Genomic DNA, 24,257 nt, shown 5'->3' on the forward strand with positions numbered 1-24,257 from the left:
AATTTAGTGCTTCAGGAAGTCAGTAAAAAGTAGTTTGGAGTGTTCAAATCAAAAAAATGATAAGGGTGCCCATACTTTTGCACCGGTCAAATTTTGTTTAAATGTAGATTGCACATTTTCTGTTAATACAATAAACCTCATTTGAATCCAGAAATATAACGGAGTCCATCAGTTTTTAGATATATGAAACTGAAATAGCTGTTGCAAAAACCAAAATTGTTATAAAGAAAAAAGGTTAACATTAATAGGGGTGCCCAAACTTTAACATATGACTGTACTTGTCACAGGAATGCACAGAAAGGACATGGCTTGGCATGGCTTTCATACAGAAAACTGAACAGTATACGTTTCAGCATAAGTTTCGATTAACACCATAAACTTCCATCAAATACACATAAAGCATCCAATACATTCACATGCGGCAGACCTGTTTGCAGAATTTTCTATACAGCTGCTAAAGAATACATTCCCCTAAATGCAAAAGATGCCGCATGCAAATATTTCTTAAAAGGGAATATAAACTAAAGCCATCACCTTTAACTGGTCTATTTCCATAGTCCCTTAACATCCCCCTGCATACCCCAAGTCTTTCCAAGCTACGTAAAAGAGAATTTGGCTCATGCTTTAAAGGGGTTTCCACCAACATACTTCTGACGTCCGGTACTAAAACCAGAGAGTACTCGCCGTGCCTGGGCCCAGCTATCCATTGCTGCTCCAGTCTCTGCGCACTGGCTGCAGCCATGATGTCACAGCTGCAGCCAATAGAGCATAGTGGTGCCAGGGTGTCGGGCCCCCACTGATCTAATACTGATGAGCTATCAAGTGGATAGATCATGCATTGAAGAATGGCTTATAAGTATCTGTGGGCCCCGACTCATCTGACAAGAGATCAAAAGTGTGATTTTATTTTTTTAAAACATGGGAACGTATGGATTGAGGCAACACTGTACATTGGCATCCTCAGACGGACACTGCAAATCCAATGCGAAAGTGGCAGTGCTTGGCTGGCAAAAATATTGGACTAATATGTGAAAAAAATTCTGAAAATTCACAGCAGGCAATAAACCTCCTAATTTGACAACTATTTTAATGCAAGATCCCTTTAAATAATCCCAGCCTTAAAGCCATTGGACAATGCCCCTTCAAAAAAAGATGACATGGCACTTCCATGTCAATGACAGGGCTGAAGGACTGATGGGTGTAGATGAGAACACAAAAAGATCGAAGTCCCTTAGGCTACTTTCACACATCAGGTTTTTTCCAACAGGCAGGATCCGGCTATTTGTTAAAAAACGGATCTGGCGAAAGCTGCCGCCGGATTCTGTTTTCTCTCATTGAATTGTATTAGCGCCGGATCTTGCCGCATGGCCTTCCGTTTCTTCTGGTTTTTGCCGGATCCGGCTAAATGTTTCATTCCGGCGTCTGGAAAAAACGTCTCTAGTAACGTTTTTTTGTCTGCGTAGAAAAACTGGACAGCGTCAGATCTGGCGCTTCCAGCTTTTTGCTACAATGCAAGTCTATGGGAGCCGGAACGTGCAGGATCCAGAAAAAGACGGATCCAGTTTTTTAAGTCTGAGCATGCTCAGATCGAGTTGGCCAGCCCCCAAGAAACAGATATAAACAATGCCAGTGAGGCTAGACGGATCCAGCATAAAAACGGATCCGTTTCATCAGTTTTCCACAATCTACGCCGGATCCGGTTTTTCTAAAAATAGCAGGATTCTGCCTGTCGGAAAAAACCTGATGTGTGAAAGTAGCCTTAGGCTGTGTTCATACACAGTGTTTTTTTAGCTGTATTTTTTTTTAGCAGTTTTGCCTATAAAACCGCTAAAAGAAAGCTTCCCATTAATTTCTATGCATTTTGCACTTTGTGCATATTGATGCATTTTTTTACCGCGAAAAAAACGTATCACGGTAAAAAACACAGCATGCTCATTAATTTCGGATTTTTCCGCATTTCTGGCTAGTTCAATGCGTTTTGAAAACGCGCCGGAAAAGACGCATCAAAACGCACAAAAACCGTGACAAAAACGCGCGGAAAACGCGAAGACAAAAAAGGCGCGGTTTCTGGGAAGGGAGTTAGGTTTTTGAGCAGAAATTTTCTGCTACGTGTGCACTTAGCCTTAGGGTACCGTTACAATTAGCGATGCACCAGCGATCCCGACAAAGATATGACCTGGTCAGAATCGCTGGTGCATCGCTAAGTGGTCGCTAGTGAGCTGCCAAACAGGCAGATCTCACCAGCGATATAGCAGCAGTCGGGGGTCGCTACTTACCTGTCAGACGAGGCGATGAAGACGTCCTCCCGCCAGCATCCACGCATCACTCGTCGCCACAGCAGGAAGCTGACGACGAGAAACAGTCCAGGACGTTCTCGTGCAATCAGCGATAACCAGCGGGGGAACCGGTCGGAGGTAAGGATCAGACATAGCGATATCGCTAGCAATATCGCTGCTACGTCACAAAAACAGTGACGATATAGCGATATTGCTAGCGATCTCACTTAGTGTAACGGGCCCTTTAGGCCAGGGCTACACAACTTCTGCCGCACATCTATGCTTGGCAGAAACTATATGGCATACATGGAGATGAATATAGAATAGAATAAGCTTACTGTCCATACAGCCGGGCTGCAATTATACTCCAGTGGGGTCTGAAGCTGTCACAACAGAGCGGAGACCTTGTCACTGACGTGAACAAATTGCATTACGGCTGGACCATCCTAATGTCCTATATCAGTGGGCACTGCTCAGAGCAAGTCAAATACTCAGGTCTGGGATTTCAGGACAGAGAAAACTGTATTGCAAACGCAAGAAAAACAAAAAATAAAACCACCATATGAATTACATAAAAAGGGTGTACAGAAAACACTCCACCGAATGCCCCCACTACAGAAACACTAGATGGCAGGAAGCTCAACATAACCCAGTGCAATGTACAGAGGGCAGGATGGTAAATAATGGAGGAGAATGCGGCCAGGCAGGTGAGGGATTGGCATGGCACTCATGCGTACATCCAGGGGATTAGTCTCAGAGGAAATGCACCTGTCACCCTGCAGGCATCAACCCAAATAAAAACTATCGCAGTCATTTCAGAAAATCCAAGAACCAGACGATCTGGATAACCACATAGAGCATGTACAGGTTACGACACACGACTGCTGTACAGAGAAGCAGTGACGTCACAGCAGCGTGCTCCTGGATATACAGCAGCAGTCTTGGCTAATTCTGTCCTCTCACTTTGGCCTAAAATAAACGTGAGATTGTTTCACTTGTCATATGAGGCTGCGTCAAGACTGAGAGTGGATACACTATATATAATCAGCGACACCCTCACTGTCAGCAGGTAGAGGCCTAAAAGTAGCAGGGCACCCCATTATGGTGGTTCCCAAGCATAAAAAAAACAACAAATAGTCAAGGTGCCAGAATCCTCTGGTAGATTCACTCTTGATTGACGGTGTTAGTGAAGGAGGCTGGTGGATTGCCCATTAAAATAGCTAAACCAGTCCCTTTCCTTGTCTGTACAGAGAAGGAGGATGGCCTAAACTACTGGCTGCAGCCAGGCCCCTTCACACGCTGCTTTAGGCACGGTCTTGTGTGGAGCACAGGACCCAAATCCAAAGAGCAGGGACCCGGGATGGAGTGGCTATTGGCCGACAGGGCAGGAAACCCCCATTTAAATCTTAGGATTAGGTCCAATCGGTGTCAGACTGGGCTGCCAAGGGTCCACCGGTAACCAACTCCAGGGCTCCACTTTTCAGCTAAATGCAAATGTGACATGATCCTCAATCACAAATTCATATAACAATGAACGGGGTAGATTGTTAAAAGAATACGATGCCCTTTTGTCTATATATAGTGATTCAAGTATATAGTGCCATGCACTGCTCATATAAGAGGGTGGTGGCCCACCGGAGGGTTCGCCTGTTGGCCAGTCCAAGCCTGGGTCCAGCAATAACACTGAGGTCCTGCTTTCTAATCCCACCACATCTGCCGGGAGTTTGTGTGGGTTCCTCCTACGGATGGGGTCTAGACTGTGGGGACTGCAATGATGGCGCCATATAATAAACCCTGGCGTCATGCACCTTGATGGAGGCGCGATTATGGCGCAATGTTTACTACCTATGTAATGACAGGACTTGTTACCTTGTCACATGTCAGGTAGATGCCGTTCCCCGTGCACAGGAGGCCTGATGGGCAGCGGGCACATTCTGGGACCAGCACTGATGACATTTCCTATATGCAGAACTTTTCTTATGGAAGAGCTGATGACAAGGAGCCCACTCCTGACTGGTGACCCCGGGCACACACCTGTGGGGCCCGGGGACAGGTCACTGGAGCCCCGCATGCCCCTGCCCACCTCACACGCACGGGATGCAGCGAGTGACAGCTCCGCACACAGCGGCGGGGCCCGGCCGCCTCTCACCTGCTCCCGCAGCTTCAGGAACACCATGGTGCGCAGCGCGGTGCTGGGTGTCAGGCGTCCTCCTCCTCCCCCCGCATACAGCGCCTCCAATCTAGGGGGAGGTGACCGTGTCCGGCCTGCACCCTCGGGTCACGCTCCACACCGGGAGGGTGGGCAGCGGCGGCTGGAAGGAGCGGGCGTACACTCCTCCTCCTCCTGCTGCTCGTTGTGCCGTGCGGGCTCCTTCCTTGAAATTCAGCCACACAGCGCAGCGCCCCGGACACCTCCTCTCTCAGCGTAACCGCCAAACCTCGTGTGAGCGCTGCGCTGATTGGCTGCGGCTAGGGGGCGTGGCTAATGACAGTCACACGTCGTTGCGACAAGACATTTTCAGAGGAAGCTGTTAGGCGCGCCGGTTCCCGCCTGGGGGCGCCCGCTATGTCGTGTGCACTTGCACGGACAGTCTGGCGCTGGCTGCGGTCTCTTTCGTGTGTTGTTCGCGTTGTCGCAGGGAATGAAATGAAAACAACGGTCCCTATCACGTAACAGTTAGGCGACAGTGGGCGGAGCGTGAGGGGCAACGATAAATGACGTGTGATGACCCGTTAGTGGGCGGGGCTGTGCAGGTGCGCGCGCTCTCTCAGGTAACATGGCTGTGTGGTGACAGCGCAGCCATTAACTCTTTGTTCTATCTGCGTCTGGAGTGCTACTGGAAACTATCCCCTCCCATACAGGGCAGTGTCATGCCGCTGGCATATCTCCCGCCAGCGACGTAGATCGTGGACAATGTCTCTGGCTCTGTTATGGAGGAAATAATAATATTTTTTTTATTTAACACAGCACTTGACAGTTTTGCACACATTATCATCACTGTCCCCAATGGGGCTCACACAGCTAAAATAACAAAGGTGTGGCTGCGGAACAACCACTTAGCTCAAAACATCAAGATTAGTGTGGGGTCCGTGGAACAAATCCAAGACCATCTTCACATGCATAAGGTATCCTTTTGCTGGGTTCCCTAGCTGCTCACACCTTTGCAGAAGCAGGTACGAGTTGAATGCTCTCAGGCTCTATTGACGTTGTGCTATGGAAGCTAGGAGGACTTTTTCAACTGATTGATCACACAGGATGAAAGCTGGGTCCATCACTATGATCCTGAGACTAAAGTCCAGTTGACGTAATGGAAGCATCAAGACTCACCGCCTCCAAAGAAGGCACGCACCCAAACCTCAGCAGGCAAGGTCATGCACACAATATTTTGGGACCAGCAAGGAGTAGTATTGATGGATTTCCTAGCAAAGGGTACCATGATCACTGGGGCATACTATGCCTCAATACTGTGGAAATTTTGGGAGACCATCAAAGCCAAGAGACATGGCAAGCGCACTAAAGGTGCACCAGTTCACAACTCACGTGTTGCCCAAATGGAAGCATGCTCTTGTGGCTTTCAAATTCTACCGCATCCCCTTATTCACATGACCTCGCACCATCAGACTTCCACCTCTTTCCAACAATGAAGTTACTTTTGATGGTCAAGCATTTTCCAGATGATGAGACTCAGATTTCCAAAGTCACAACGTGGCTTTTGGAGCAACCTGTCGACTTCTACAAGCGAGGTGTTTACAGTTGCTTAAAGAGATGGGAGAAGTGTGTGTCCGTAGCTGGCACCTATGTAGAGAAGGAATAACTAACAAGTTTCATTGCTCTCCATCCACAGGAAGTGAGTCAGGGGAACTCTTTAATGAACGCCCCTTGTATAAACAACTTAGCAGGGTTGGTCCTGACAGATTCCGTTTTAAGCATGCAAATAAACGAAATTCTCACTGCAAAATCAGTAACAATCCCGAAAAAAGGAAGCATTTAAAGAGACCAGGATGGATGAATTTGGAACTTAATTGCTAAAAAAGAAAAAAGAAACGTATCAAATGGAAAGGGGGGGTCATATCTAAAGAAGAATATAACGTTGTCTGCAGGGTAAGCAGTAGAATCGCTAAAGCCAGTAATGAAATGAGGCTCGCAATGGAGACCAAAATCAATAAAGAATTTTAGGGGGTTTGTCAAAAGCAAAAGAAAAGTCAAAGATGCTATAGGATATAGGATTGTTACAGGATGAAAAGAGTGAAGTGGTAAAAAATGTTGAAGGTCAAACTTTTAAATTCCTATTCTGCATCTGCGTTCTCTAAGAAAGCAAATGGTAACATCTACTGATCTTCACATTACTATTGAAGGAATTAAATAATTCACGTTATCTATAAATAGATGATGAGGGAACACTTGGCTAATAAAAAAAATCTTCTGGTCCAGCTGACTTACATCCTAGAGTACTGAAAGAGATGGCAGAGGAAATTACAGAACCGCTAGCCAGAATCTATGAAAATTCATGGAGAACGGAAGTCCCAGAAGATAGGGAAAACATTTGTCCCTCTCCAATCTTAGTAAAAATGAAAGAAGACGGAGCCAGGAAATTAAAGGCCAGTGAGCCTTAAGGCCCCGTCACACACAGCGATCTCGCTAGCAAGATCGCTGATTTTGTGACGCCACAGCGAGATCGCTGTGTGTGTGACGGGGATCAGCGAGAGCCGCCCAAAGCCGGGTATCGCTGATTATGCAGCATCGTCCTGGGCCATTTTTTCATCGTTGCTCTCCCGCTGGCCAGCACGCATCGCTGCGTGTGGCAGCGGGAGCCAACGATCAGCGAGGCGCTGGGAGCTGGTCTCTAAGGTAAATATCAGGTTACTAAGCGGCGCGCGTCACTTAGTTACCCAACGTGTACCTGGGAAACCTGCGTGCTGACAGCTCCCGACGCGAGAATGCAGGTTTCTCAGGTACACGTCTGGTAACTAAGTGACGCGCGCCGCTTAGTAACCCGATATTTACCTTTAGAGACCAGCGTCCTCGCTGGGGCTGATCGCTGGTGAAGTTGCCTGTTTGGCAGCTCACCAGCGATCCTGACAAGATCGTATCGTTGTCGGGATCGCTGGTGCATCTTTGTGTGACGGGGCCTTTACTTCTATACTAGGAAAGAAATTTGAAGAAACCATTAAACAGCATGTATGTAAGTACTTGGATAAGAATACAGTAACCAAGTAAACTAATCAAATTGGCAGATAATTCAAAGTTAAGGGGGTTTTACACATAGCGATATCGCTAAAGCATCACCGATTTGTTGACGCAGCAGCGATATCGCTATGTGTGATACCTCCGACCGGCTCCCTCACTGTCCATCGCTGATCGCGCAGCTCCATTTTTCGTCGGGCGCTTCCTGCTGGCGCCGACGCGCGGACGGAGAACGTCAGGATCGCCGCGTCTGAAAGGTAAGTATCGTCCGCTGTATCGCTGCTTCATCGCTGTGAGATCATCCTGTGTGGCAGCTCTCTAGCGATCACTTAGCGATGCACCAGCGATCCTGACCAGGTCATATCGCTGGTCGGGATCGCTGGTGCATCGCTAAATGTAAAGGAGCCTTTAGGAGGGATAGCTAACACTAGAGAAGACAAAGGATTCAAAGTGATCTAGATAAGATTGTACAATGGGCAGTGACTAATAGAATGGTATTTAACAGAGAAATACAAGATTCTACATCAGGGCAAGAAAAACAAAAATGGCATCTACAGAATGGGATGAATAGAACTAAGCAACAGCGCGTGTCAAAAACCTGAGTATACTAATAGATCACAAGCTGCACATGAGACAACAGTGTGATGCAGCAGCAAAAAAAAGCAAACAGTTCTAGGATGTATTAAGAGATGCATATAGTCTAGATCATGTGAAGTAATTATCCCCCTCTACTCCTCCTTGGTCAGGCCTCATCTGGAATACTGTGTCCAGTCCTGGGCACCACATTTAAAAAAAACAAAAAACTGGAGCAAGTTCAGAGAAGAACTACCAGTATGGTGAGCAGACTTCAAAGTATGCCCTACGAAGAGGAGGTACTATGTAAGGATACAGAAATGTTTAGCTTGCAAAAAAGAAGGCTAAGAGGAGTCTTAATAGCTGTCTACAAATATCTGAAGGGATGTTACAGTGTAGAGGGATCATCAATATTCTCATTTGCACATGGAAATACGAGCAGCAATGGAATGAAACTGATAGGGAGAAGATTAGATATTATAAAAACTTTTTGACAGGGTGAGCAATGAGGGGAACAGGCTGCCACGAGAAGTGGTGAGTTTTCCTTCAATGGAAGTCTTCAACCAAAAACTGGATAGACATCTGTCTGAGATGGTTTAGTTCACTATCCTGCATTGGGCATGATGTCCCTGGAGGTCCTTTCCACCTCCTAGCAATCTATGAACCCTATATCGAAAACACTTAACCATTAGGCCACGTGCACTCTGAGTATTTGTTATTTTTTGCACTCCTGGTTTTGACTTACAATCAGGAAAAGTATAATAGAAACACGTCACCACTTTTGTATTTTTTTTACTGCGCCTGGTTTTAGGTTAAAAATACTGATATAAAAACTCACTAAATACTCAGTGTGAACCTGGCCTTGGTGTATGTAGGGCTGTTAAGATGTGCGCTATTTGCATAAGGGTTCGAAAAATAAAAAATGGAGACCTGTTTGATTATGATCCTATACCATCAAAAAAATGTCCGTAAGAAAGATCAATAAAAAAGCTAATGGCACTTCAACTCAGATATTAAACACAATTCCTTTCTTATAATAGAGAAAAAAAACCTGAAGAGATCCATAAAATCATGTTATTTATTTAAATCTCATATTAAAACCACAAAATATATAAATAAGCAGAATGCCTCAAAGCAAGGACTGGGCAACTCATACAACAATCAATGATACATAGTAATATAGTGCAGAGATACATGCTGCATTTATATTCCAAAACCTCAAATGCTAACATGAAATAAGCGTATCACAATATACCGTGAATAATGCACATTTAGTAACAAAGAGGAATGTAAAGCACAGTCTCTACTAATTATACCAAACCATAATGAATCAACGATAAAGATCAGCCACTATGGCTAGAAAGTGTGTGAACACCATAAAGGGCTGAATAAGTGAATGCTAAATGATCCCAGAATATGATAAAGCGTCAATAAAGGAAGGTTTAGACCATAAATAAGAGAGCGATTCACCTGGTGCAGAGTTGTAATCCCCGTCCTGATGCCCCCGCGTTTCACCGCTCCGCTTCTTCCTGGGGGCATGGCTAAGTGAGGGGCAGTAAGCTATTTATACGAAGTGCGGCCAATGAAAGAGTGGAAATGCGAGTCATGTCCCGGGTAAGTGACGCGTGCAGCTGATGCCACGCCCATGGCACAACGTAACTTACCAGGAAGCGCTCGGTGGCATCAGGACGGGGATTACAACTCTGCACCAAGTGAATCGCTCTCATTTATGGTCTAAACCTTCCTTCATTGACTCTTTATCATATGCTGGGATCATTTAGCGTTCACTTATTCAGCCCTTTATGGTGTTCATATCAGATTTAAATAAATATCATGATTTTATGGATCTCTTCAGTTTTTTTTCTTTATTATAAGAAAGGAATTGTATGTAATATCGATTATGATCCTAGTCTCAGATCAAAACCAGACGTGCAAGTCTATGAGTCAGAGAGACTCGGAGACAGCATCCCAATTGCATCTTCGTGTTTTCTTGGCGGGGGGGGGGGGTTACTGACTGATTCTTTAGAAAGCTCCATCAGTGGTTTTATTTCGAAACTAGAAAAACTGCTGAAAGTGATCGTAAAAACTGAAATACTGATTAACCCCTTCATGACAGCCAATACGTATATTTACTGACCTGACATATAAGGGAATATCATCCCCATACAGGTGATAATCCAGCAGCTGTCGGCTGTACACTATATCTGACAACTTGCTGTATCACAAATGATCGGTGTTGGAAACTCCATGTCTGTTTAACCCCTTAGTTGCTGCTGTCAAAAGTGACTACATCAAATAAATGATTAATAGATTGTGGGGGCTTGCACTTTAATCTAATTGGCACACTGAGATCATGATTGTGTGGTCCTGATGTTTGCCATAGCAGTTCATGGCCAAATAGCGGCCTTAAGGGGGTTTTACACATAGCGATATCGCTAGAACGTCACCAATTTTGTGACGTTATAGCGATATCGCTATGTGTGATACTTACCTCCGACCGGCTCCCCCGCTGTCCATCGCTGATCGCGAGAGAATGTCCGGCTCCATTTCTTGTCGGGCGCTTCCTGCTGGGGCTTCCTGCTGGCGCCAACAAGCGACGCGTGGAGGCGGGCGGGAGGACGTCAGGATCGCTGTGTGTGAAAGGTGAGTATCGTGCGCTGCGTCGCTGCTGCGTCGCTGTAAGGTCTGCCTGTGTGACAGCTCACTAGCGATCATTTAGCGATGCACCAGCGATCCTGACCGGGTCAGATCGCTGGTGCATCGCTAAATGTAAAGGGGCCTTTACAGTCTCCCGGCTCTAGCGGTCAGTTCAGAAGTTAGTGACATTTAGGTGGTAAACAAACACTTTTTCATTCCGACTATACCACTTTGCATTAATTCCTGAAAATCACCTGAAGGGTTAATAAACTACCTGACAGCAGTTTTCAATATGTCAGGGGGTGCAGTTTTTAAAATGGTGTAACGTTTTGGAATTTCCAATATATAGCACCCCTAAAGTCACTTCAAACTAGGATAGGTCCCTCAAAAAAATTTTTTTTGTAAATTTCCTTGAAAAAATGAAAAATTATTGCTACATTTTTAAACCTCCTAAAAGGCTAACAAAATAAATTAGCATTTTACAAATGGTGCTGATGTAAAGCAGACATGTGGGAAATGTTATTTATTCAAGTTTTTCTGTGGTATGACTATCTGGATTAAAGTGATAATCATTCAAAGTTTGAAAATTGCAATTTTTATTTTTTTTTTTTTTTACATTTTTGTCAAGTTTCTGATATATTTTTTATAAATACAAAATATATCAATCTAAATTTACCACTATCATAAATTATAATGTGCCACGAAAAAAGTCTCAATCACTGGGATTTGTTGAAGCATTCCAGAGTTATGACCACATAAAGTAAGATTTGGTCAGAATTTAAAAAATTGGCCCGGTTATGAAGGGGTTAAATCTGTTTTTCACGTGCATGAAAAAATTGTACATAGCCAGGCATTACTAACAGTAGTGTCTGATTTCTACCAAGCTCAAAAGGTTGTTTGACTTAATCTTGATTCTACTGGAGAAAGCTAAGATTTCACTGTGTAGATGACATCTCTCTGAAGTAAGACTTGAGGAAGTGCCTTATCCGTTACTTAGCTGCTTCCTCAGAATGAAGTAAGGATGAAAACTTATCAGCAATGTTGTAAGCGATACGAAGCAACCTAAGGCATTGCCAGTTTGATTAAACCTGCTATTTATTTGGTTGTATCATTCATTAGATCTTTTTATGAATTCTGGTGTCCATTATAGCAAGTCTACAGCCACTTCCTGGACTAAGAGATCAGATGCTTCTCACGCCAAGTTTGTAATGCAGCTACATGGAGCTCTTCCTAAACCTTTTCCAAATAGTGTTGATTGTAGCCCCACTTTTATTCTGATCTTGCTTTGCAGAGAAGTGTACTGTAGGCTTTAGTATGGGTGCTGTCATGGCCTTTGGGAATATCAGAAATATTCTTACCAGTTATTGTTTTTCTGGATCTCCTGACAACCCAAAAATGCAACTTTAGTCCAGCGACATGGATAAAGCATAAAATCTTTAGTGAATGTTCGGTAAAAACATGTAACAGAGTTACCTCCTAAAATGAGGCATGCCGTGATAAAGAGCAGGTTAACTGCTTGACCTATTCTTTGCTGGTGTGGCAGGGGTGGTGGCTTTATCTGCTAGTGGATCTATGCCCCAGAAGTGTGTCCTGCATGTGAAGACTTCCGGGGCATAGACCGCGCTGAAAAATACCGATTATATGCTTTGCCCACAGTTGGGCAAAGCATACTGCGCAAGCGTCGGAGGCCTTTTCAATGCGCAAGCGCGGAAAACTACGGCATCTGTGATATTCACAGATGAAGATTGCGTTCAGCAAGCCAAGGAGGGGGGGGGAGACTAATAAGCCCTGCCCATGGGACTGTGGCAATTTCCATACATCTCCACCAAGATAAAAAGGGTATTTATGCATCAAAGGTGCGGGGTCAGGGGGAATCAAAAGTCCTAATAGAATCCTTATCGGACGCACAATTGGGTGATATCATGTAAAGATATCACTAAAAATGGGTGACAAATTCCCTTTAACCCCTTTACCCCCAAGGGTGGTTTGCACGTTCATGACCGGGCCAATTTTTACAATTCTGACCACTGTCCTTTTATGAGGTAATAACTCTGAAACGCTTCCATGGATCCCGGTGATTCTGACATCTTCTCGTGACATATTGTACTTCATGTTAGTGGTAAAATTTAATTGATATAACTTGCGTTTATTTGTGAAAAAAACGGAAATTTGGCGAAAATTTTGAAAATTTCGCAATTTTCCAACTTTGAATTTTTAGGCCCTTAAATCACAGATATATGGCACACAAAAAAACTTAAGTAACATTTCACATATGTTTACTTTACATCAACACAATTTTGGAACCAACATTTTTTTTTTGTTAGGAAGTTATAAGGGTTAAAAGTTGACCAGCAATTTCTCATTTTTACAAAACCATTTTATTTTTACGGACCACATCACATTTGAAGTCACTTTGAGGAGTCTATATGATAGAAAATACCCAAAAGTGACAGCATTCTAAAAACTGCACCCCTCAAGGTGCTCAAAACCACAATCAAGAAGTTTATTAACCCTTCAGGAGCTTCAAAGGAATTTTTTGAATGTTTAAAAAAAATTGAACATTTAACTTTTTTCACAAAAATATTACTTCAGGTCCAATTTTTTTTTTTAATTTTACCAAGGGTAACAGGACAAATTGGACTGCAAAAGTTATTGTGCAATTTGTCCTGAGTACGCTGATACCTGATATGTGGGGGGAACCACTGTTTCAGCGCATGGCAGAGCTCAGAAGGGAAGGAGCGCCTTTTGACTTTTTCAATGCAAAATTGGCTGGAATGCAGATTGGACGCCATGTCACGTTTGGAGAGCCCCTGATGTGCCTAAACAGTGGAAACCCCCCACAAGTGACCCCATTTTGGAAACTAGACCCCCCAAGGAACTTATCTAGATATGTGGTGAGCACTTTGAACCCCCAAGGGCTTCACAGAAGTTTATAACGCCCAGGCGTGAAAATAAAAAATTTTTTTTTCCACAAACATGATCATTTAGTCCCCAATTTTTTTATTTTCCCAAGGGTAACAGGAGAAATTGGACCCTAAAAGTTTGTCCAATTTGTCCTGAGTACGTTGATACCCTATATATGGGAGAAAACTACTGAAGGGGCACACGTCGGGGCTCGGAAGGGAAGTAGAGACGTTTTGGAATGCAGACTTTCATGGAACCGTCTGCGGATGTCATGTTGCCTTTGGAGAGCCCCTGATGTACCTAAACTGTGGAAACCCCCCACAAGTGACCCCATTTTGGAAACTAGACCCCCCCAAGGAACTTATCTAGATGTGTGGTGAGCACTTTGAACCCCCCAGTGCTTCACAGAAGTTTATAATGCCCGGGCGTGAAAATAAAAAAAATCATATTTTTTTTCCACAAAAATGATATTTTTGCCCCAATTTTTTATTTTCCTAAGGGTAACAGGAGAAATTGGACCCCAAAAGTTGTTTTGCAATTTGTCCTGAGTAGGCTGATACCCGATATATGGGGGTAAAACACTGTTTGGGCGCATGGCAGAGCTTGGAAGGAAAGGAGCACCATTTGACTTTTTCAACGCAGAATTGGCTGGAATTGAGATCAGATGCCATGTTGCGTTTGGAGAGCACCTGATGTGCCCAAACAGTGGAAACCCCCAATTCTAACTCCAACCCTAACCCTAATCTCAGCCCTAGCCCTAATGGGAAAATGGAAATACTTTTTTTTTTTTTAATTATTATTTTTCCCTAACTGAGGGTGTGATAAAGGGGGGTTTGATTTACTATTTATGGCGGGTTTTTATGTTTGGCAGCTGTCGCACGCTGAGGCTAATTTGCCCACGTAGCGTTTAAAACTGGACACTAAAACCAGCTCCTTCCCAGAAAACGCGCATTTTTTTTGGTGGTTATTTTCGCGTTTTTGCTGCGATTTTCGCCTGCGGAATTCAAGCGCTTTCCAAGCGATTTGAAGCATCGCTTGGAAAGTGATCGACAGGTTGGTCACGCTCGTCAAACATAGTGTTTGACAAGTGTGACCAACTTTTTACTATTGAGGCTGCCTATGCGGCTTCAATAGTAAAAGAGAGAATGTTAAAAATAATTAAAAAAAATAAATAAAAAATCGGGTTATATTCACCTTCCGGCGTCCCGCGCAGCCTTCTCGGGCCTCAGCGATGCTTCTGTTCCCAGTAATGCCTTGCGGTAGCGGCAAGGACCTGTGATGACGTGATGCCCACCATGCGCAAAGTGAGCGTCTCATGTGCGGATGGTACCCACGGTGTGGAGGAGAGGAGACTGTCCTCCAGGCCCTGTGTACCATATCCCTGTAAAAAAAGAATAAAAATTAAAAAAAAAAAAAATCGGGTTATATTCACCTTCCGGCGTCCCGCGCAGTCTTCCCGGGCCACAGCTATTCTTCCGTTCCCAGTAATGCCTTGCGGCAGCGGCAAAGGCCTGTGATGACGTGAAGTAAGCGAAACCGCTACAGTATCGCGAGACCTTTGATGACGAGGTCTCGCAATACTGTAGCGGTCTCGCGTGACTCACGTCGTCACAGGCCTTTGCCGCTACCGCAAGGCATTACTGGGAACGGAAGCATCGCTGAGGCCCGGGAAGGCTGCGCAGGATGCCGGAAGGTGAATATAACCCAATTTTTTTGTGTTTTTACAGGGATATAGTACCCACGGCCTGGAGGACAGTCTCCTCTCCTCCACACCGTGGGTACCATCCGCACATGAGACGCTCACTTTGCGCATGGTGGGCATAGCCACATGTGAGAAGTAAGCCGATCTCATGCATTCCTATGGGTGCAGAATCGTGGCGATTCTTTGTAGAATCGCGGCGATTCCGCAAAAAGAATGAGCATGCTGCGTTTTTTTCGCGTTTCCACCGCTGAAAAAAACGCAGCATTAGCACAGCATGTGTGGAATGCATGGGGTGCGTTCAGTATGAGTTTAAGCGTTTTTGCGCCGAAAATCGCAGCAAAAACGCTTAAACTCAATGTGGGCATACAGCCTAAAAGACGCTTTTTATTGTAAGGCTATGTGCTCACGTTAGCGTTTAAAACATGTCAAAAAACCGGACTCCTTCCCAGAAAACGCGAGTTTTATTTCTGCGCGTTTTGGCTTAAAAACTGCGCATCTTCTGGACTAATAGGAAATAGCTAAAAACGCGGACTTATGCAGAAAATGATGAACATGCTGCGTTTTTAGCCGCTAAGCGTTTCCTATGTGGGAAAAAAATGCATCAATTGGCACAAAAAGGCCAACATGCATTAAAATGAATAGGATGCTTATTTTAAGCGTTTCTGAAGCGTCTGATCCGGCACAAACGCTTCAAAAACAAAACGCTTAAAAAAACGCAACGTGGGCACACAGCCTAAAAATAGTTTTTGCATCACCACATTTTGAGAGCTATAATTTTTCCATATTTTGACCCACCGAGGCATGTGAGGTTTTATTTTTTGCGGGACGAGTTGACGTTTTTATTGGTACCATTTATGGGTACGTGACTTTTTTTTATCACTTTTTATTCCGATTTTTGGGACGTAGAATGAACAAAAACCAGCATTTCAAGAATTTTTTTTGGGGGGGGTGCGTTTGCACCGTTCCGCCTGCGGTAAAATTGATAAAGCGGTCTTATTCTTCGGGTCAGTACGATTACAGCGATGCCTCATTTGTGTCTTTTTTTTTTTTTTTTTAATGTTTTGGCGCTTTTATGCAATGAAAACCATTTTATTTAAAAAAAATTATTTTTGCATCACTTTATTCTGCGAGCTATAACTTTTTTTTTTTATTTTTTCGCTGATGACGCTGTATGGCGGCTCGTTTTTTGCGGGACAAGATGACGGTTTCAGCGGTACCATGGATTTTTATATGCGTCTTTTTGATCGTGCGTTGTTGCACTTTTTGTTCAGCAGTATGATAATCATTATTTTTTGCTTTGTTTTTTTATTTTTTAAGGGGTTTGCTAAAGGGGTTAACTAATGGGACAGTTTTATAGGGCGGGTCGTTACGGACGCGGCAATACTAAATATGTGTACTTAAATTCATTTTTTGGAAATAAAAAATAATATATTAGGGAATATTTTTTTTTTTTTTTATTTAGTGATCTTTTTATAAATTATTTTTGTACTTGTTTTTAACTTTATTACATTGTCTCAGGGGGGGACATCACTGTTGTGTCAGATCGCTGATCTGACACATCACACAGCGCTGTGACAGATCAGCGATCTGACACAGGCACTGCAGCAGGCTTCCTCATGCCTGCGCTCTGCAGGCAGTGAGGAAGCCGCCTCCCTTCTGGCCCCTGAAGGTCCCCACTGCCATATTGGATCCGGGGACCTGCAGGGAAGGAGGCCTCCGCAGCAGCGCAGCACATCGCGCTGCTGCGGGGGTCTCAGGGAAGCACGGAGGGAGCCCCCTAAACCCCGGGTACACTGCGATCGTGTTTGATCGCTGTGTGTCAGGGGTTAACATGCCGGGGGCGGTCCGTGTCCGTGTGATAATCAGCTGACACCTGGCCGCGATCAGTGGCGCTCCCCCCCCCTCCCCCTGTGAGCGCCGCTGATCGCTATGACGTACTATCCCGTCCATGGGCATAGGGGCCCGGGTCCCATGAACGGGATAGTACGTCAGATATCAGGAAGGGGGTTAATATTTGGTACACAGGCCTTTGTTTACAGATGTCAGACATTTCCTATAGTTCTTGACCAGGTTTGTACACACTGCAGCAGAGATTTTGGCCCACTCCTCCATACAGATCTACTCCAGATCTTTCAGTTTTCAGGGCTGTCACTGAGTTTCAGCTCCCACCAAACATTTTCTATTGGGTTCAGGGCTGGAGACTAGCTAGGCCACTCTAGGACCTTGAAATACTTCTTACGAAACCACTCCTTAGTTGCCCTGGCTGTGTGTTTCAGCTCCTTGTCATGCTAGAAGACTCAGCCACAACCCATCTTCAAGGCTCTTAATGAGGGAAGGAGGTTGTTGGCCATCTCACGATGCATGACTCCATCCATCCTCCCATCAATACGATGCAGTCGTCCTGTCCCCTTTGCAGAAAAGCACTCCTAAAGTATGATGTTTTCCCCGCCATGCTTTATGGTTGGGACGGTATTCTTGGGGTTGTACTCATCCTTCTTTTTCCTCCAAACATGGCGAGTGAAGTTGATACCAAAAAGTTCTATTTTGGTCTCATCTGACCACATTACCTTCTCCCATACCTCCTCTGGATCATTGAGATGGTCATTGGCAAAATACAAACAGGCCTGGACATGTGCTGGCATGAGAAGGGGGACCTTAATTGTGAAAAATGTAAAGGGGTCTGAATACTTTCCGTACCCACTGCAATCTGAACTGTGAGGTTTAGGCCACACTCAGTGTTCGGTATCAGTACTCGTAAGCCAAAACCAGGAGTGGGTGAAAAATACAGAAGTGGTGACGTGTTTCTATTGTACTTTTCGGCTGATTGTTTCATTCCTGATTTTGACTTGCAAATACTGATGTAAGTAAAATACTGACCAAATACTCAATGTGTGAACATGGCCATATGAGGATACCGGCTGCTCTGCTACAGATGTTCTACTGAACAGACTATTCAGAAGTTAAAAACCCTTTTCACCTTATCTCTCATTTTTCTAGGTGGTGAGCCTTCTTTTAATCATTCTCTACCCAATGTTGTAGCGCAGTGTTTGTGCTTTTTCACATGTCTATTATCTAAGGTTGAAGGACTGATCATTAATAACATTAACTTCCCCTAAAAAAGCTTTGTTTATTAAATATGTATTTAAAAAAAACACATATTACACACACAACAAATAATCAACTGAGATTAAAACACATTAAGTATGATTCCCCAAAGTAGGGATTAAATCAGAAGGATGGTCATAAGTATCAAAGAGATGAGTATAAAAAAAAAAAAGAGTGAGTAAATGAAATTTACTCATATGAAGTGTAACTATATACAGTAACTAAATAGTAAGAAATGTGAATCTGAATACGTTGGGGCAACCCCATATATCCAGAGTATATGTAAAAGGAAAGAAAAGTGAATTATATAATAAAGAAAGAAGAACCGAGAAAATGTAATAATGGAAGAAAAAGTAATGATGGTAAAATTTGAAAAATATATACAAAAAAACAAACACCTGGGAAGACAAATGAGCATTTGCATAACATGTATGCACGCAGATACCTATATTAACATACAGATCAGTACATACACCTTGTGTTGCTATAAAATACATTTTTCATTAATGAGTTGGATAATTGTTGTTGTTAATATGCAATAAACCCATATCATTTACAAGACCGACACAATGGTTATAGGTCAGTGTCATTATCTCTGTGGAAAGTTGGCAACTCCCTGCATAATGGGGGCCTACAAAAAATGGAGCATTGAGCCGTAAGAAAAAAAATAGTACTGTAGTACTCTGCATACTGATATAAAAGTATACATTTTATTGGTTCATAATTAGAAAGTAGACAAATATTCAGAAAGTATGTGGTAAGGACATAAAAAATAACTTGAATGTCACCATCCAAAATGCAATATCAAATATGCACCCTTATTGCAAAAAAACACGACAAGTCACAAATAGCCTGATATAACAAAATATAGAACTGCTGCTCATACACAGGAAAAATTTATTATAGTAATATCATGTGCCCTAAAAAATTTTTCTATGCAACTTGATAGAGCAGAGTTAGCATGAAAGAGAACCAAATATATGCACTCAAAATATAGGGCAAAAAGACCGGCTAAAGGAGAGAGAAGGTATGGACAAAGACACAAAGTGTACAGATAGTGCTTACCCATGTGTGCTAGGTAAGCATTCAGGAATCGCCCCAACGCACGTTTTGCTTATTGGGCTTCTTCGGGTATCTGTGTGGGGTTGTGTGTACAGTCTCTGTATTTATATCTCTTGCCCAGGTGTATGTAATGGCCCACCGCAGTCTGTTGAGCATATGGGGGGTGGGTCCCCGGCCGCATGCGCGTCTCTTCTGATCATAGATGACTGTGTGGGTAAAGGAAAAATTTCCTGTAACGTCTGTGACCCACACCAAATCATCTTAATGCCTTCAGCGGAGCGGGGATCTGACGCACATGCGCACACCATAGCGGCCATTTTGGAGAAGGGGATATAATGTGGGCAACAGTTCACAAATACTGGATGTGTGTTAGAGCCGGAAGTTTCTACTGTGAAGGTAGGGAGACAACAAAAGGGGAGAGGAGGGAGGGAAGAAAAGAAAAAACCTAAGGGGGGAAAAACGATGAAAAATTCTAATGGAAAGTAAGGATTCTACCCTAAAGATTGGCGCAATAAACAATAATGTATAGATACAGAGAATAATCATATATAAGGCCATAATGGTAGATAGTAGTCTCTTCATGAGGGTCTCACTGGTACAGTCTCCCAACAATGATACAGGCAATGCTCCTTCCTTTTTTCAAGTGGGAAAAGATATGTTTCTCACTTTTATATATCCCTTCATAATCAAGCAGGGGAGGTAAAAAGTATTAAATGTGGATCCAGATGGCTACTAGAATAAAAAATAAAAAATCAATAAAAAAAATACACAAAGGGAATCTGTCACCTATTTTTTGGTATATAAGATGCGGCCACCGCCATCAGGGGCTTATCTACAGCATTACAGAATGTTGTAGATAAACCCCGATGTAACCTGAAAGATAAGAAAAACGAATTATATTATACTCACCCAGGGGCGGTTCGGGTTCTGTTCTGGTCCGGAGGGTGTCACGGTCTGGTACAGCACCTCCCATCTTCTAGCGATGACGTCTTCTTTGCTTCCCATCGTGGCTCCAGTGCAGGCGCACTGCTCTGCCTTGTTGAGAGCAGAGTACTGCAGTGTGCAGGCGCTAGACCTCTTCCGGCGCCTGCGCAGGAGCCGCGACGGGAAGCAAAGAAGAGGACGTCATCACTAGAAGATGGGAGAGACCGGACCGCGACACCCTCTGGACCCGGACCGCCCCTGGGTGAGTATAATATAACTTGTTTTTCTTCTCTTTCAGGTTACATCAGGGGGCTTATCTACAGCATTCTGTAATGCTGTCGATAAGCCCCTGGTGGCGGTGGCTGCATGTTATATACCAAAAAATAGGTGACATTCCTTTTAAAATCCAGAGAGAAGGCAAGTAATTATACAAAACCCTTACAAGAAGCAAGTGGAGGAAGGTTTCTCATTCAATCCATAGGGAGAAATGGTTCCAAAGGTGACGATCCACCGACATTCAAGCTGGCCAAGGCTCGTTTTTGGTCGCCACCCCTGATGCCGCAGCGTACTCTATCAATTCCCTTGAATTTCAGATCAGCAAAGGTTGTAATTGTGGTACAGCTTGAAAAGTCCAGGGATAGTTTTTAGAGTTTGGAATCCTTGATCTCCCTCCCTTGTTCCCTAACCATGATGCAGAATTCACGTGACGTCAAGCCCACATAACTCAAATTACGGGAACAAATGGTATAATAAATTATATCGCTGGTACTGCAAGAGATGTAATTAGTAATTTGGTAGTCCCCGCTTCCATCTGCTGAGATGAATGTTGTGGCCCGTATTATATTTCTGCATGCCATACATGATCCACAAGGATAGTATCTCCCTATCTGCACACCAGTCCGACCGTGAGGTATGAAAAAGAATCCTTCAGACTATTGAGAGATTGGGGAGCTTATATCCCTCTCTCATAAAATCCAATGAATACCTTTTCCTGTGCCCTCCTCGAAATTCTTGAGAAAGCCCTGACCCAGGGCATTATACCTAAAAGGTTTATGACAGCTTAATGGTTAAGAATCCGGTAGTCACTACTTTCTACCTCTTGCCCAAGGTCCACAAGGATCCCTTGGGACCCCCTTGAATTGGTTTGTCCATTCTCAGTTAATTTTTTCTTCGGTTATAAAAGTTATTACCATTCGAAGATTCACTATCTTCATCTCTTGATGAAAAACATTTTAGATCTTGTAGCTAAATACTCTCTATTTTGATTAGACTGTGCTACTGATAAAATCTTGAAGGTCCTTTTGAGAGTTTTTTGTCTGTGTCCTTAAGCTCCTTTTCCTATATCTGGAACTGGGTGTCTACATCTTTATTTAATACCTCCATCTCTGGAGCAGATAACACCTCTAGTTGTCTCCATGTCCATATCAAGTTTGCCCAAACTTTTTTTCGTTATTGCCTATTAACAATTCAATGAGAGCCCTAGAGCATATGTTGTATGTTTCTTCCCACCTAGTTCTGAAGGTAATGTCCTCCACCGGGAAGGATGGCATGATCTTTACTCTCAGGCCTCTCGGAATTAAACCTTTCCCTAGGTAACTCTGTAGAGAAGCCTTGTTCCACCATGTCCTCGTTCGCTTTTTTGAGCATATATTTCATTGAATTTTACAATTCAAATCGTTACAATTTCTGCCTACTATCAGTAGATCCACTTAGCATTGTTTCCCCATTAAAAACAGTATCAGCACATGATAGCCAGGTAAGATCCCTGACTTTAATATCCATTTTGGCCAAAAAAGTGTAAATACAGAGAAATTCAATAAACCAAAAGATAAAGGCCTAATAAAGAATTAATAAAGTATTACAGGCACTTCCAAACAATACAAACAACCTATGAAGAAGAGAAGCTTAAGTCCAATCATATTATTCAAAAATATTCTTTATTAATCTCAAAAAGGCGTGAAGTATAAAAACACATACAAGAATAGGGAAACTACATATGCAAAGACTGCTACAGAACTCGGAGAAGTAAAAAAACAGCCCTTCCAACAGGCCTAACCACAATGGGGAAGTGCCTGAGGAAACCAAATATGGTCTATTTATCAAAAATAGAGGAGGACAGGGTCCTAAAAAATATGCATATACAGTACATACATTGGCTTATAATATAGGACCAAGTATGAACCTTTAATGGGAAAACTGGGCTGTTAGAATCATGAAGTACTAAGTAGACAATGCTCCCATGTTGAGTAAAGTACAGGAAATAAGAAGAAAATAATTCTTTCAGAACAATTGTTACAGGTAAATATTAAGGTGCTATAGTACAAATCCAAATATAAAGTGCAGTGCAAAGAAAGGTGCCATTACACAATGCAAATAAGCAGTGTATACTAAGGTACTGTCACACTAAGCGATATCGCTAGCAATATCGCTATAACTTGTGACGTTATAGCGATATTGCTAGCGATATCGCTGTGTCTGATACTTACCTACAACCCGCTCCCCCGCTGGTTATCGCTGATCGCGCAAGAACGTCCTCGACTGTTTCTCGTCGTCAGCTTCCTGCGGCGCTTCCTGTGGAGAGACGAGCGTGGAGCCGGGCGGGAGGACGCAGGATCTCCTAGTGTGACAGGTAAGTAGTGATCCCCGTCCCCAGTGATGTCGCTGGTGAGATCTGCCTGTGTGACAGCTCACTAGCGACCACTTAGCGATGTACCAGCGATCCTGACCGCGTCATATCGTTGTCAGGATCGCTGGTACATCGCTAAGTGTGACAGTATCTTAACAATGGCATGATAGTCAAGCTCAATTTTGCTAGAGTAAAGTATAACCATGCTGCATGTAGGAAAGTTTGACTACGACCTGAGTAGTAGCACAGGCCCCAACACGCGTTTGCGTCTAGCTTCTTGGGTGATTAGTTTAGTGGAGGGACAGGGATATGGTCTTTTTATACTTACAATATAACAGTAGTGGCAGCGGTTTGAAAGCATTCCCACCGGCCATACCGGAAGTCAGAAACGCTCAGGTCAGCATCACACACTGCAAGTCCATGTATGCCAGCGAGCCATGCCTGAGACAGACAGAAAGATACACAGATGGAGAAAGAGACACTCTGCTGCTGTGGCGGGGGTCGCTGACACACTGCTGCTGTGGCGGGGGTCGCTGACACACTGTGCTGCTGTGGCGGGGGTCGCTGACACACTGTGCTGCTGTGGCGGGGGTCGCTGACACACTGTGCTGCTGTGGCGGGGGTCGCTGACACTCTGTGCTGCTGTGGCAAGGGTCGCTGACACACTCTGTGCTGCTGTGGCAAGGGTCGCTGACACACTCTGTGCTGCTGTGGCAAGGGTCGCTGACACACTCTGTGCTGCTGTGGCAAGGGTCGCTGACACACTCTGTGCTGCTGTGGCAAGGGTCGCTGACACACTCTGTGCTGCTGTGGCAAGGGTCGCTGACACACTCTGTGCTGCTGTGGCAAGGGTCGCTGACACACTCTGTGCTGCTGTGGCAAGGGTCGCTGACACACTCTGTGCTGCTGTGGCAAGGGTCGCTGACACACTCTGTGCTGCTGTGGCAAGGGTCGCTGACACACTCTGTGCTGCTGTGGCAAGGGTCGCTGACACACTCTGTGCTGCTGTGGCAAGGGTCGCTGACACACTCTGTGCTGCTGTGGCAAGGGTCGCTGACACACTCTGTGCTGCTGTGGCAAGGGTCGCTGACACACTCTGTGCTGCTGTGGCAAGGGTCGCTGACACACTCTGTGCTGCTGTGGCAAGGGTCGCTGACACACTCTGTGCTGCTGTGGCAAGGGTCGCTGACACACTCTGTGCTGCTGTGGCAAGGGTCGCTGACACACTCTGTGCTGCTGTGGCAAGGGTCGCTGACACACTCT

At 44.2% G+C, this 24,257-nt stretch overlaps 1 protein-coding gene and 1 long non-coding RNA gene across 2 annotated transcripts in view; one reads left to right on the top strand and one right to left on the bottom strand.

The window, feature by feature from the left end:
- Positions 1–4,863, bottom strand: part of ANKRD28 (ankyrin repeat domain 28) — a 200,781-nt gene extending 195,918 nt beyond the window's left edge. Inside the window, exon 1 of the mRNA XM_073550723.1 lies at positions 4,426–4,863. Within this exon, the coding sequence (XP_073406824.1) occupies positions 4,426–4,452 (27 nt within the window). The 5' untranslated portion in view covers positions 4,453–4,863. The remainder of the gene's footprint in view (positions 1–4,425) is intronic.
- Positions 4,864–4,957: 94 nt separating this feature from the next.
- Positions 4,958–24,257, top strand: part of LOC141053691 (uncharacterized) — a 76,980-nt gene continuing 57,680 nt past the window's right edge. The window contains exon 1 of the long non-coding RNA XR_012221255.1: positions 4,958–5,048. This is a non-coding gene — a long non-coding RNA (uncharacterized lncRNA). The remainder of the gene's footprint in view (positions 5,049–24,257) is intronic.

This window comes from Dendrobates tinctorius, unplaced genomic scaffold (genome assembly GCF_039654945.1).
Source record: "Dendrobates tinctorius isolate UK_male_01 unplaced genomic scaffold, ASM3965494v1 ptg000167l, whole genome shotgun sequence".
Classification (NCBI taxonomy): Eukaryota; Metazoa; Chordata; class Amphibia; order Anura; family Dendrobatidae; genus Dendrobates; species Dendrobates tinctorius.